This window comes from Mirounga leonina, unplaced genomic scaffold (assembly GCF_011800145.1).
Source record: "Mirounga leonina isolate KUSES-001 unplaced genomic scaffold, KU_Mleo_1.0 Mir_115, whole genome shotgun sequence".
NCBI lineage: Eukaryota > Metazoa > Chordata > Mammalia > Carnivora > Phocidae > Mirounga > Mirounga leonina.
This window is the reverse complement of record NW_023270268.1, coordinates 73,488,739-73,501,977: the sequence shown is the minus strand read 5'-3', so window position 1 is coordinate 73,501,977 and position 13,239 is coordinate 73,488,739. Positions and strand designations below refer to the sequence as shown.

Below are 13,239 nucleotides of genomic sequence, written 5' to 3'. Positions count from 1 at the left end.
ACATTACATTCAGGAATATGATACTCAGATATTACTTTTCAATAGGCTCCTGGGCTAGGGGTGTAAAAAGGAAGAGCAGCCTATTTAAAGGGTCTGGGTTTTCCATGCTTTAAAGAAGGTCAGTATGTTTCTTATGCAGCATGATGTCCATGATTTTATGAACTCCATTCTTCATGAGTGCCATGTACAGAAGGTGTGGTCGATGATTTTGCTAGTGTGTATATCATATATGTAAACCAGCAAGTATCTTTAGCCACCATTCTTTGGGAGCAGGGCAAGAGATCCATGTATCCACCTTCTCCGTCTCTGTGCTGGCTGGATCCATGGCTCCTTATTTCTGTCCTGTTTCCCTGGTTCACTTGGTTAGATGGTTTACCTTTTGATTTCCAACAAGGCATTTGGTTTCCGCAGAATGGGCCAAAGAGGACCAAGGATTCCGCATTCTCAGCTGAACTACAGCAAGCTTTGGCCATGATGGAGGATTTGATCGAGTCCTGTGAGTTGGCTGTGGACCTGGCAGCAGTCACTGGATGTCCGGTATGGGCTGTAGCAAGTGTGGGAACAGTTCAGCAAAGGGCAGGCACAATATTACAAAGGTAGGAGATGCTGTGGCAAAGGTAGAGAGGTGACCCGTGGTGAAGGAATCTGACTCTGAGGAAAGTAGCCTAAATTGTGCAGCAAATCTGTGCTGTGGGAATCCAGGCAGCCTCTCAGCATTTTCAGGAGTCTTGGGTTTGATTCCTTGGGGTCCTGAATGTTGAGACTGACCCACACTCTGGAACGACCAGGAACTCAGAGGCCAGAACATAGATGGGCAGAGGAAGGTACTGAAGGAGTAATTTATTCTCTGACTCATGGCACTATTAAAAAATTGAAAGATTTTCCTTCTTGCCTCAGATTTTCTCTGTGCAAAGTCCTTTGAAAATGGGTCCTAAGTGAAAGTCTAACTCCATTTTTATGTCATAGATCTCAGAAGAGGACCAACAAGAATATATCGTATATGCTGTAATCCAAATGGTTGAAGAAAAATACCAGAAGAGGCAGTGCTAGGGAGTTGAGCCCTCTCAACACGGGCATGAGGGTAAATTCTGAGCGGGTCAGTCCCAGGAATTCTAGGCAGGCCACCCTCTGGAACCAGATGAGCTAGCTCCTTGGGACTGGAACATCATTACTATTCAGCTGGGTTTCACTGGGGGGTGCTCTAGATCTTGACTCAGGTGGATTAGTTTTTCATCTTTGTCATAACAAATTACCACAACCTTAGTGGCTTAGAGCAGCACAAATGTATTATATTATAGTTCCACTGGTCAGAAATATAACACAGTCTCACTAGGCTAAAATCAAGGTGTCTGCTTTCCTTTTTTTTTTTTTTTTTAAAGATTTTATTTATTCATTTGACAGAGAGCGAGAGTAGGAACACAAGCAGGGGGAGTGGGAGAGGGAGAAGCAGACTTCCCGCTGAGCAGGGAGCCCAATGCAGGACTCAATCCCAGGACCCTGGGATCATGACCTGAGCCAAAGGCAGACGCTTAACGACTGAGCCACCCAGGCACCCTGTCTGCTTTCCTTTTGGGAGACTCTGGGAGAGAATCTGTTTCCTTGCCTTGTCCAGCTTACCAAGGCACCACACATCCCCTGGCTCATGGTTTCTCCTTCCATTGTCAAAGTTCTTCTTGACTCACATCATCCTGACCTTCTCTTCTGCTTCTCTTCCACTTTTGAGGACTCTGTGATTACATTGGACCCACCCATTCATCCACGGTGTCGGCCTATCTCGAAGTCAGCTGATGAACAATCCTAATTCCATCTGCAACCTTAATTCCCATTTGTCATGTAACCTGACATATTCTCAGATTCCAGGGGTTAGGATGCGGACCTCTCTGGAAGGCTATTCTGTCTACCACACAGGGATGAAGCATTTTGAGGATTACACTTCAGACAGACACTTTTCCTTCTCTCTTTTTCCTTTTCCTTTTTACCTGGCTTTAACATACTGTTCATTGAGGTCTGGGCAAAAGAAATGACTCTTTTCTTTCCTGGCCCTAAGTCAAGCCATGCAAATTAATTAGGGGCAAAAAAACCCCATGATCTTTTTATTTCCCTCCCTCCTGGTATTTCTCTGGCCAGCATCTCAGAAGCAGCCCCACTGGGCCCACAGTGATCCAGGTAGTGATGCTGTTACAGTCCCCTGGGACTCAAGAGTGCTCTCTGTGTACTACTGATGAATGATTCAGGAGGGTATTCATGAACCACAAGGTATGCGTGAGAGGGGATCATTTTCTTGGTAATAATTTTTTCCTTCTTCATTTAAGGAAACTCGAGGGAGCCATTTATTTAATCATTTTGGGACATCTTTCTGCTCTTTTTATGTCTGAACACGCATCAGTGACCCCTATTAGATATACACTTCCCTGAATCAAATGAATGTCCCGGAAACCATTCACAGAGCAGGAAACTCCCAGTTATTATTCTGAGTGTAAGTATCAGAGGGGGAGGAAGTTATGAGAAAATAATTAGTAAAATGTGAGTAAATAGCAATCTACTCTAATTTCATTCCAAGCCAGCTTGCATGCAAATAAGATGAACCAGCTTATAGAATTGTAGAGATTCTTTACATCAAATGCAAAGAACTTTTTTCTCCCATATGTCCTCAGAATTGCACCTTTGACATAAACTCTGTTGTTGTTTTTTCACTAAGATTTTAACTTGCTTTACATCTAGTACATTAGCTACTTTACCCTGACAGTTTTGTATAATCCTATTGAATTAAGGAAGAGAAGGCAGTGAAATTTTCCCTTTCTGATTCATGAGTAGATCCACAGAAAGAAGAGTTAACTCACCCAAGACCACACTGTGCATCAGCTTGGACCACTTCTTGGATCTCTTCACTCCCTATCCAGAGTGCCATTCATTCTCTCAATGCATTCTTCGTCTGATTTTGTTTAGAGTCTACTAACAGCTCAGCTACTCCTAACTCACATGTAATGATTCTAAGATTCTTTGACTCAGCTTTGTAGAACCTTACCACAAGGTGCTGAAAATCACATGCTGAGTGGGTGGATGAACCCAGAACTTAACTGTTAGTTTCTCTACTTGACATCCAATACTGACCTGGTTTTGAAAAGGAAAGGCATTGAACCTGAGTGGATGAATGCATAATTAAAACAACTAGAAAAAAAATTCCCTCCTGATATTTACATTTTAGTCCTGTTCGGTACACTCAGTTCTCGATTTAATTCAATCACAGGAATTTTAAAGTTTTTTTGTTTTAAGGAAGTTTGTTTTGTGGAACACTGAGATGTCATTTACTCCCTTCCATTGGCCAAAAAAAAAAAGTTTCCCCTCTATTCAATCTAACACATAAAATAGAGATATGTAGGGGCGCCTGGGTGGCTCAGTCAGTTAAGCGTCTGCCTTCGGCTCAGGTCATGATCCCAGGGTCCTGGGATCGAGCCCCGCATCGGGCTCCCTGCTCCGTGGGGAAGCCTGCTTCTCCCTCTCCCACTCCCCCAGCTTGTGTTCCCCCAGCTGTGTCTCTCTGTCAAATGAATAAAAAAATCTTTAAAAAAAAAATAGAAATATATGTAGGATCCTTTTAAATCCTGGCTGGTCAGGAACAAGTTCCGAAGTTGAATAATAAAGGTTGAATGAAACATTTTTATTTTCTGGAACAAATTTATGTCATTCAATAAAGGAAGTATTTTTATTGCAAGTTTTGTGGACTAAGGCCAGGTATTTTATTTCTGATTCAGTCTCCACTTCCCTGGGCAGAATGTTGGCTGCGGAGATAAAGCCAAGTAAATAATCTTAACGACTCCGTGGGATTGCCCACACATCTTCCCATGCTCAAGACACCTATGTCAAGAGTGGTTGTGAGGAGTAAATGAGGATTAAGTCATAATAAAAGCACCTTGCATCGTGCCTGGCACCTGGGAGATGCTGAATAAAGGGCCCTCAGAGCTGATTCATTTGGATACTTGATCAGTTTGGAAAGGAAGGAACCCTTTTGCTTCTAGTGATTATAATTACGGGTTCCTCTGTCATACAGTTTCTGCTTTTCGTTTCTGGACTGGCTTTGTGCTGATTCCTTTATCCAGATGTTCCCTCCTTCTTTGTGCAAGAAGTATATAGCTCGGCCATATTGCTGTCACTGCCAGGAATGAAAAGCTGGGCACCCAAAAGTGGTCTCTTTCTGGAAGCCAGCTTCACCAGACACTCTCTCAGCCAGATCCTTCATCTGGCTGATGTAGTCACATTTGAAATTCTTAAACCAGAGCTCTTACCTACAAAATTCTACACACAAAAAGTAGTAACATTTACTAGTTTATTTTGCCATTTTTTCCCATATGGAAGAGGCCATCTGACTTTTCACTTGCTTTTTTGTTTGGGGTAGCCAATACCAAATGGTGTTGTATCTCTGAGTTCATATCCATTAGATTCAACACACACAAGTGATGGCCATCACTAGTGGAAAAACTGATTGCAGATATATTCATTTCCTAGAGCTGCCATAACAAGCTCCACAGTTCTGGAGGCTAGAAGTCCAAAATCAAGGTGTTATCAGGCCTTTGCATCCTCTGAAGGCTCCAGGAAAGTATCCTTCCTTGCTTCTCTCCTGGCTTCTAGTCATTGCCCATAGTGCTTGGCGTTCCTTGGCTTACAGCTACATGACTCCAACTTCTGCCTGTCTTCATGACTGGCTTCTCTATATGTATGTGTCTGTGTCTCTGTTTTCTCTTCTCATGAGGACACCAGTCATGGATTCGGACCCACCCTAATCCAGTAGGACTTCATTTTAGCTCATTACATCTGCAAAGACCTTATTTCCAGATAAGATCACATTCTGAGGTCCCAGGTGGACATGAGTTTTTTGTGAGACACTGTTCAACCTAGTACTGGGGCATTACTGAATTAGTTTCCTCATGGTGCTGAGCATTTAGACTCATGTCCTCCCAGGCACTCATGCCAGTAAATGAATAAATACTATGTGTCTAGGGGACATGTATCTGCAAGAGTCATGCACATGGTCTCTGGCCTTGGGACCAAGTGCAGTCTGATTGGAAAGAAAGGATACATATGGTTGAAAAGATGACCAAATGTATCTTTGGTCTTGCTCAGAGGAACTCCCCCTGCCCTTTCCCTTGGGAGGTGGGGTTGCCTCCATGCAGGCATGCATCCTGGCTGGTGGTAATATGCATGCACCTGCCCTGCATCAGCACTGCATGGGGCACACACCCTCAGCCACTGCAAGGTGGGCCTTGAGTATTGAGATGTCCAATCCCGTCACATGCAACCCTTCTGTTGCAGCTGGACTCAAAAGACCCAGCAATTCCCTCCAGTGACCTTCAGAAATGATGGGCTTACTGGAATAGGTGACCACAGAGCCTTGGGAAGAGCCAGCACAATGACAGAGCCAGGCTCGTGGAGGTGGGAATGGGACAATTCCAGGACCCATAGGAGTTCTGGGGCCTTGGCTTGGGAGAGAGTGGGGGTTCTTACCTGTGTGTTCTGACTGTATGTGCCAGGTACATCCACACACCTGCTGTCTTCTCTTACCACCTGCTGTCTGGTTCTTTCCCTCCATCGGCATCTTTCCCTCTTCCTCATAGTTTCTGCTTTTCTGGTGACTCACTTTCTTTATTGCTCGGCTACCTTATTGTTTATTCCACGTCCTGCCCTCTTATAAAGCATCTCACAGCTACAACTCCTGCTGCCTACAGCCTCAGTTCAGACAGGGATCAGATTGGCCTCTGTGGTGAGGGACTGGCCCCTCTCTGGATTCGTAACCATTGGTCAATTGCCTACTGAGGTGCAAACAGCTATGGCTGCTGGAGGGATGAGGAGGAGAGAGCCGGGGGGATAAAGGCAACATCACTTCCTAAGGTTGCCTCTTCAGCAGGGCTATAGACAGGGCAGTTTCCTCTGCAGCCCATGGCCTCGGCAGACACCTTAACTAACCTCACCCAGCCCTCTACGGGTCATTAGAGAGTGCACACTGGGATTTGTTCCCCAACCCCCCATCATTCTGGCTTCTTTTATTTATTTATTTTTATTTTTTTCTTTTAAAATTTTAAAAAGTTTTTATTTATTTTTATTTTTAGACAACCTTTATTAATAAAATGTAATGATATGCCTATGTTTTATGTCTCCACTAATTTTATTTTTAATTCTATTTATTTATTTAGGCAGTCCCCTATTTTTTCAATTTAAATTCAATTAATTATCATATAATGTATTTTTAGTTTCAGAGGTAGAGTTCAGTGACTCATCAGTCTTATATGACACCCAGTGCTCATTACATCACATGCCCTCCTAAATGTCCATCACCCAGTTACTACATCCCCCCACACTCGTCCCCTCCAGCAATCCTCAGTTTGTTTCCAATGGTTAAGAGTCTTTTGTGGTTTGTTTCCCTCTCTGCTTTCATCTTGTTTTCTTTTTCCCTCCCTTCCCCTATGATCCTCTGTTTTGTTTCTTAACTTCCACATATGAGTGAGATTATATGATAATTGTCTTTTTCTGACTGACTTATTTCACTTAGCATAATACCCTCCAGTTCCACCCACGTCATTGCAAATAGCAAGATTTCTTTTTTTTTTTTTTATGGATGAGTAATATTCCATTGTGTATATATATATATACCACATCTTCTTTATCCATTCATCTGTCGATGGACATCTGGGCTTTTTCCATAGTTTGGCTATTGTGGACATTGCTACTATAAACATTGGGGTGCAGGTGCCCTTCGGGTCACTACATTTATATCTTTGGGGTAAATACCCACCCCACAGCTGGCTGGTCTCAAACCTCCTCCTTCCCCACAGATGTTTAAGAAACAGGAATCAAAAGATAGAGGAGGGAGAGACTCACCTCCAAGGGTAGGTGGGGAGGAGTGAATGGACGAAGGATAAAGCCAGAAATGAGCTGAAGAATTCCAGAAATTACAAGTCAAAGGAACTTCTAGGCTGTGATTGGAACAGTAAGACCAGGAAGAGCATTGACTCTTTTTTTAAAAAAATTTTTATTAACATATAATGTATTATTTGTTTCAGGGGTACAGGTCTGTGATTCATCAGTCTTACACAATTCACAGCACTCACCATAGTACATACCCTCCCCAATGTCCATCACCCAGCCACCCCATCCCTCCCCGCCCCCTCCATTCCAGCAACCCTCAGTTTGTTTCCTGAGATTAAGAGTCTCTTATGGTTTGTCTCCCTCTCTGGTTTCATCTTGTTTCATTTTTCCCTCCCTTCCCCTATGATCCTCTGTCTTGTTTCTCAAATTCCTCATATCAGTGAGATCATATGATACCTGTCTTTCTCTGATTGACTTATTTTGCATAATACCCTCTAGTTCCATCCACGTCGTTGCAAATGGCAAGATTTCGGGGTTTTTTTATAGCTGCATAATATTCCATTATATATATATATCACATCTTCTTTATCCATTCATCTGTTGATGAACTTCTTGGCTCTTTCAATAGTTTGGCTATTGTGGACATTCCTGCTATAAACATTGGAGTCCATATGCCCCTTTGGGTCCCTACATTTGTATCTTTGGGGTAAATACCCAGCTGTGCAATTGCTGGGTCATAGGGTAGCTCTATTTTCAACTTTTTGAGGAACCTCCATACTGTTTTCCAGAGTGGCTGCACCAGCTTGCATTCCCACCAACAGTGTAGGAGGGTTCCCCTTTGTCCGCATCCTCGCCAACATCTGTCTTTTCCTGACTTGTTAATTTTAGCCATTCTGACTGGTGTGAGGTGGTATCTCATTGAGGTTTTGATTTGTAGTTCCCTGATGAGAAGTGATGTTGAACATTTTTTCATGTGTCTGTAGGCCATTTGTATGTCTTCTTTGGAGAAATGTCTGTTCGTGTCTTCTGCCTGTTTCTTGACTGGATTCTTTGTTCTTTGGGTGTGGAGCTTGATAAGTTCTTTATAGATTTTGGATACTAGCCCTTTAACTGATGTGTCATTTGCAAATATCTTCTCCCATTCTGTAGGTTGTCTTTTGGTTTTGTCAACTGTTTCCTTTGCTGTGCAAAAGTTTTTTAACTTGATGGAGTCCCAATAGTTTATTTTTGCCTTTTTTCCCTTGCCTTTGGAGATGTATCTTTCAAGAAGTCACAGAGGTTGCTGCCTGTGTTCTCCTTAAGGATTTTGATGGATTACTGTCTCACATTTAGGTCTTTCATCCATTTTGAGTCTATTTTTTGTATGGTGTAAGGAAATGGTCCAGTTTCATTCTTCTGCAAGTGGCTGTCCAATTTTCCCAGCACCATTTGTTGAAGAGTCTTTTTCCCATTGGATATTCATTCAATGCCTTGTCGAAGATTAGTTGACCACAGAGGTGAAGGTCCATTTCTGGGTTCTCTATTCCGGCTTCTTTTAGAATGGCTTTTAACAGCTGTGCTTTGAAGTAATGCCTCCACATTCACCAAATGTGTTGTCAGGAACAGCTTTACCTAAAATCCGTTTGTTTAGCTATTCTGGGATGTGGCTGAGGACAGGCTCAGTATTTGACTCAGTGGCTCTTTATGAGGACCAGGACCCATGGGAGAAATTTATCTCATGTCCTATTAATAGGAATTGCTGTACATTTTCTGAACAACTGGTTTAGGTGTGTCTTTGAACATAATGTATCATACGACTCCCTGTGTTTCCCTCTGTAGGGCCCACTAGAAGGTCCTAGCCTAGTCTACAGTAGGTTTACATAGCTTTATTGTAGGGGTTTTATGTGCAACCTCTTCATCTTATTTTTTTTTATCTTTTTTCACCCTAAGTACATTGGTTATTTTCTGTCTGCCTATAATGTATATATTTTTATAAGAGAGATCAAATTTTTGAAATGAGGTGGAGTATAAGTACATTTTAAAATAAAAACTATGGGGCGCCTGGGTGGCTCAGTTGGTTAGGCGACTGCCTTCGGCTCAGGTCATGATCCTGGAGTCCCGGGATCGAGTCCCGCATCGGGCTCCCTGCTCAGTGGGGAGTCTGCTTCTCCCTCTGACCCTCCTCCCTCTCATGCTCTCTGTCTCTCATTCTCTCTCTCTCAAATAAATAAATAAATAAATCTTTAAAAAAAATAAAATAAAAACTATGCAGTCGATGAAGCTTCAGACTCGGTTTTGGCTCAGGTCATGATCTAAGGGTCATGGGATCAAGCCCCGCATCGTGCTCTGTGCTCAGAGCAGAGTCTGCTTGAAATTCCCTCTCCCTCTGTCCCTCCCACTCATTCTCTCTCTCTCTCAAATAAATAAATCTTTTAAAAAATAAAATAGAAACTACTGGTTGTAGTTTATGTGGCAAACATTAAGCACCAACTTTTGCCAGTCACCTTGACAAAAACAAATTTCCTGCATTATTTATGTCTATATAGTAGAAACGGAATGGGTTTAAAAGGGAATGCAATCACTGAGAGCTGGAGTAGCTCCTGGAAGGATGTGGATAAAGTGAAGAATTTCTCAAGGGTCCTCATGAACCCATCACCCATCTGTCTCAGAGCACGGTCAAGCTGAGCCTGTGTAACTAAAGCAGGAGTATCGTGCTTTTAGGAGAGCAGTCGTTATGCTGGGGGCTCTTTATTCCTCACTGAGAGGTTCATTCACCACAGTTTACACATATAAATTTTACAAAGCATAAAGAGAAAAATAGCACAGAAACTATGCCACAAGCACCATAGAAATGAGTACAGTTTATGCTCTTGAAATTTTTATTTTAGAATTTCAGAAGTGCAATAAATTATTTTTAAAACAATATTCACAGTTTGTTCAATATAAGCAATAAATTATTAAAATGCCCAATTATAAATAATGTACATATTTCTAGTATTAACTCAGAAATGTAGAGATTTATTTCAGCTAGACATAACTCAGGGAAATTTCTCTGTCCTGGTCCTGTTCAAATAATTTTCTCCTTTTGGCCTTTTCCTTTTGGGAAATAAATTCTTGATTATCTGCTTCAAGTGATCTAATTTTCAAAAAATACCAGATAAAATACAACGTTCTTAGCTCATCTCACCCCACTACCCTTTGGAGAGAGCTCAGAGAAGGCAGGGTCACCCATTTGGACTTTTAACCAGACATATGCGAAAGATGGGTTTGCTGGTGGATGGATAGGCATAAAATGTGCCCTGAAGCCAAGTAGACTTTCTGAAAAATTTTGTCATTTGGGATTATCTTTGCCCTGTCCACTTACTCTGAGAAATGCGAAGTTGAATGTCATTGTTATTTTCATTACAATGTTATGAAGATTAGGTTATATGAAGCTTTTTTGCTTGCAAAATAAATCTCATGTTCTCAGGTGCTCATACCCGAACAGAAGCAGATGTTGGGATGCAGAAAGAGCTCATGGATGATTATGGAATTAGGTCCATAATGCAGCAAAAATTCTGTCTCTCCTGAACATACTTAAATGTTAATTTCTTGCCCTTCTAAAGTAGACTGTCATGTATCAAAAACCAAGACGAGGAAATAGAATTCTGCTAGCTAAAATTAATTACAAAGACAAAAATATCAGAGTACCAATATCTTTAGTTCAAGTATTTCTAACATGCTTTGTGTTTATTACCTTGCACAGACCTACATAACTGAATGGTGTCATGCTCAGTGAAGTTCACAAAATTATAGTTTTGATTTAGTGACAGATGAGCCTGTTTGGCACTTTTTAAATCGTCAACTTCAAATAAGCATACTTTATAATTTGAAAACAGACCCTTAAGAGTTCTTTCCCTGTCAAGTAATGTAACAGCTTCTTTTTATGTATGTCTATCTTCCCCAAAGGACGATATCAGGAAACTGGGCAAGCTGTTGATGCATGGCTCTTTCAACGTCTGGACAGTCCACAAGGATCGTTATAAAATGAAGGATTTTATCCGATTTAAGCCCAGGCAAAGGCAAATCTATCTATTTGAAAGGGGAATCGTGTTCTGTAAGATTCGAATGGAGCCCAGTGACCAGGGCCTCGCTCCTCATTACAGCTTTAAGAAATCTATGAAGGTAAAGGGTCCTGTTGCACTTGAGAAGCAGCATGGCCCTAGGGAGAGAAAAATCGTTATCCTTATTTTACAGATAAGGAAACTGAAGCCTAGAGAGGAGAGGTTAACTTGCCAAATGCCACACAACAGAACTAGACTCTGCACCCAGGCCTTTCTAACTCCAAAGTCAGCTGGTAATCAGTCACCGGACCAGTCCAGGGCCGGCATAGAGGTGCCTTTGTGCTAGGTAGAGAACAGGGACCATATGGCAGCTGTCCTGACAAACGACTTAGGAAAGTACCCTGCAGGCAGAGGGGTGAAAGATTTGGTGATTAGCACATGGGCTGGATTTCATCTCCTACTTGTCCTTCTCAGCCACACATCTTTGCATACTAGGGTTGGCAAAGACTCTGGAGGTCTAGGAACCCATGTCCACACCAAACATCATCTCTAGCCTGTGTAGGAATTATTTCATAGGTGGTGATGAGACCACCCCCACACCACCACACACATACACACACATCTGTGCTCTTGTGATTAAAGTTGTTAATTATTTATGGTAGCTTTTGTTATTTATGTTTCTTAATGGATACTAATTCAGTTACTATTATGTACAGATTTGTGAGATAGTTAGGTGTTAAAGGAGAGATGATCTCTTTGCTTAAAGGTTGAGGGCTCCAGCCCTACATACGGAAAGATGCAGTCTGTGTTGTCCCGTGAAAGAGAGGACAGATGACACTGTGCCACACTGTGCTTGTGCTCTATGCTCCCTGGGACCATTAACAGAGGACAACAAAACACACGGAAGGAAGATGGAAGAAGAGAGCTATCGAGGGTAGAAAGAACCAGAGTGGCTGACAGGGACAATTTTAAAATCAGAAAATGGTAGTACAGCAATTTTTCTTCTTTCTTTACAATAGTTGATGACACTTTCAATTCGCCAGCTTGGAAGGGGGAGCAGCCGAAAGTTTGAAATTGCCAACCGAAATGGACTCGAGAAATACATCCTGCAGGTAAAGCTCACGTCTTCCCCATGGGTGTCTGCTACTCTTTCCTGTGTTCCCATGACTTGGCAAGTGTTTTCTATCTCATTATTCTAGAGGTCACCCAGAGAATAAATACCCCGCCCAGTTAATGCTCCAGGTGATCTGATACTCATAGTATCTTCTTATCTGCAACTTGCAGGCAGCTTCAAAAGAAATCAGAGATTGTTGGTTTTCAGAAATAAGTCAATTACTGCTGGAACAACAAAACAATAACAAAGGTAAGGTTACTTGCTAGCCTTAGTTTGGATAGTCATACTGATTCCAAATTTGTGGTGGGTATGCACATTGGGGATATTGTAAAGGAAATGGTTTGCCAGGAAAATAACCGTGGGCCCCATTTTCATGGTACCTGGAAGCACCTGTGCTTGCTTTAAGTCGTGTGGGTTTTTTTTTTTGTGGTTGTGTGTGGATGTGTCCCTTTCAACTGTTTTCCCCCACATACCTAAATGCCAAGATCAACTTTCTCAACCCCAAATCCCAAAGCCACCCAAGATTATGTTAATGGGGACTTAAGTGGCCAATACTACTTTCAGAAGCTGTACTGCTTTTTTTAAAGCTGAGATATAATTAACATGCCATAAAATGCACTCTCTTAAAGTGTGCAATTCCATGGGTGTTAGTCTAGTCACAAGGTTGTGCAGCCATCACCAGAACATTTTCATCACCCTCTCCAACAAAAAAATCCAGTACCCATTAGCAGTCATTCCCCGTCCTCTCCCTCCTCCCCTCTGCCCCTGGCAACCACTAATCTACTTTCTATCTGTATGGATTTTCTTATTCTGGACATTTTACATAAATGGAATCATATAAAATATGGCACTTTCTGTCTAGTTTCTTTCACTCAGCATAATTTTTTCAGTGTTCATCCATGTTGTGGTTTGTCTCAGTACTTCATTCCTTTCCATGGCCAAAATATAGTACATTGTATGGATATAGCATATTTGTTTATCCATTCATAAGTTGTTGGATATTTGGATGGTTTCCATTTTGGGGGTATTGTGAATAATGCTGCTATGGGAACTTGTGTACAAGTTTTTGTGTGAACCTCTGAAAAAATATGTATGTATATAAATAATTGCTGGGCCAAATGGTAAACCTATGTTAATTTTCTGAGGAACTTCCAAATTGTTTTCTAAAGTAGTAGCACCATTTCTTGTTCACACTAGCAGTGTATAAGTGTTCCATTTTCTCCCCTCCCTGACACTTGTGATTGT

General features: G+C 41.8%; 1 protein-coding gene across 1 annotated transcript in view; it reads left to right on the top strand.

Moving 5' to 3' along the window:
• Positions 1-13,239, top strand: part of MCF2L2 (MCF.2 cell line derived transforming sequence-like 2) — a 239,307-nt gene that overhangs the window by 194,932 nt on the left and 31,136 nt on the right. Inside the window, exons 22-25 of the mRNA XM_034999667.1 lie at positions 412-537; positions 10,786-11,001; positions 11,900-11,992; positions 12,165-12,243. Of these exons, the coding sequence (XP_034855558.1) occupies positions 412-537; positions 10,786-11,001; positions 11,900-11,992; positions 12,165-12,243 (514 nt within the window). The remainder of the gene's footprint in view (positions 1-411; positions 538-10,785; positions 11,002-11,899; positions 11,993-12,164; positions 12,244-13,239) is intronic.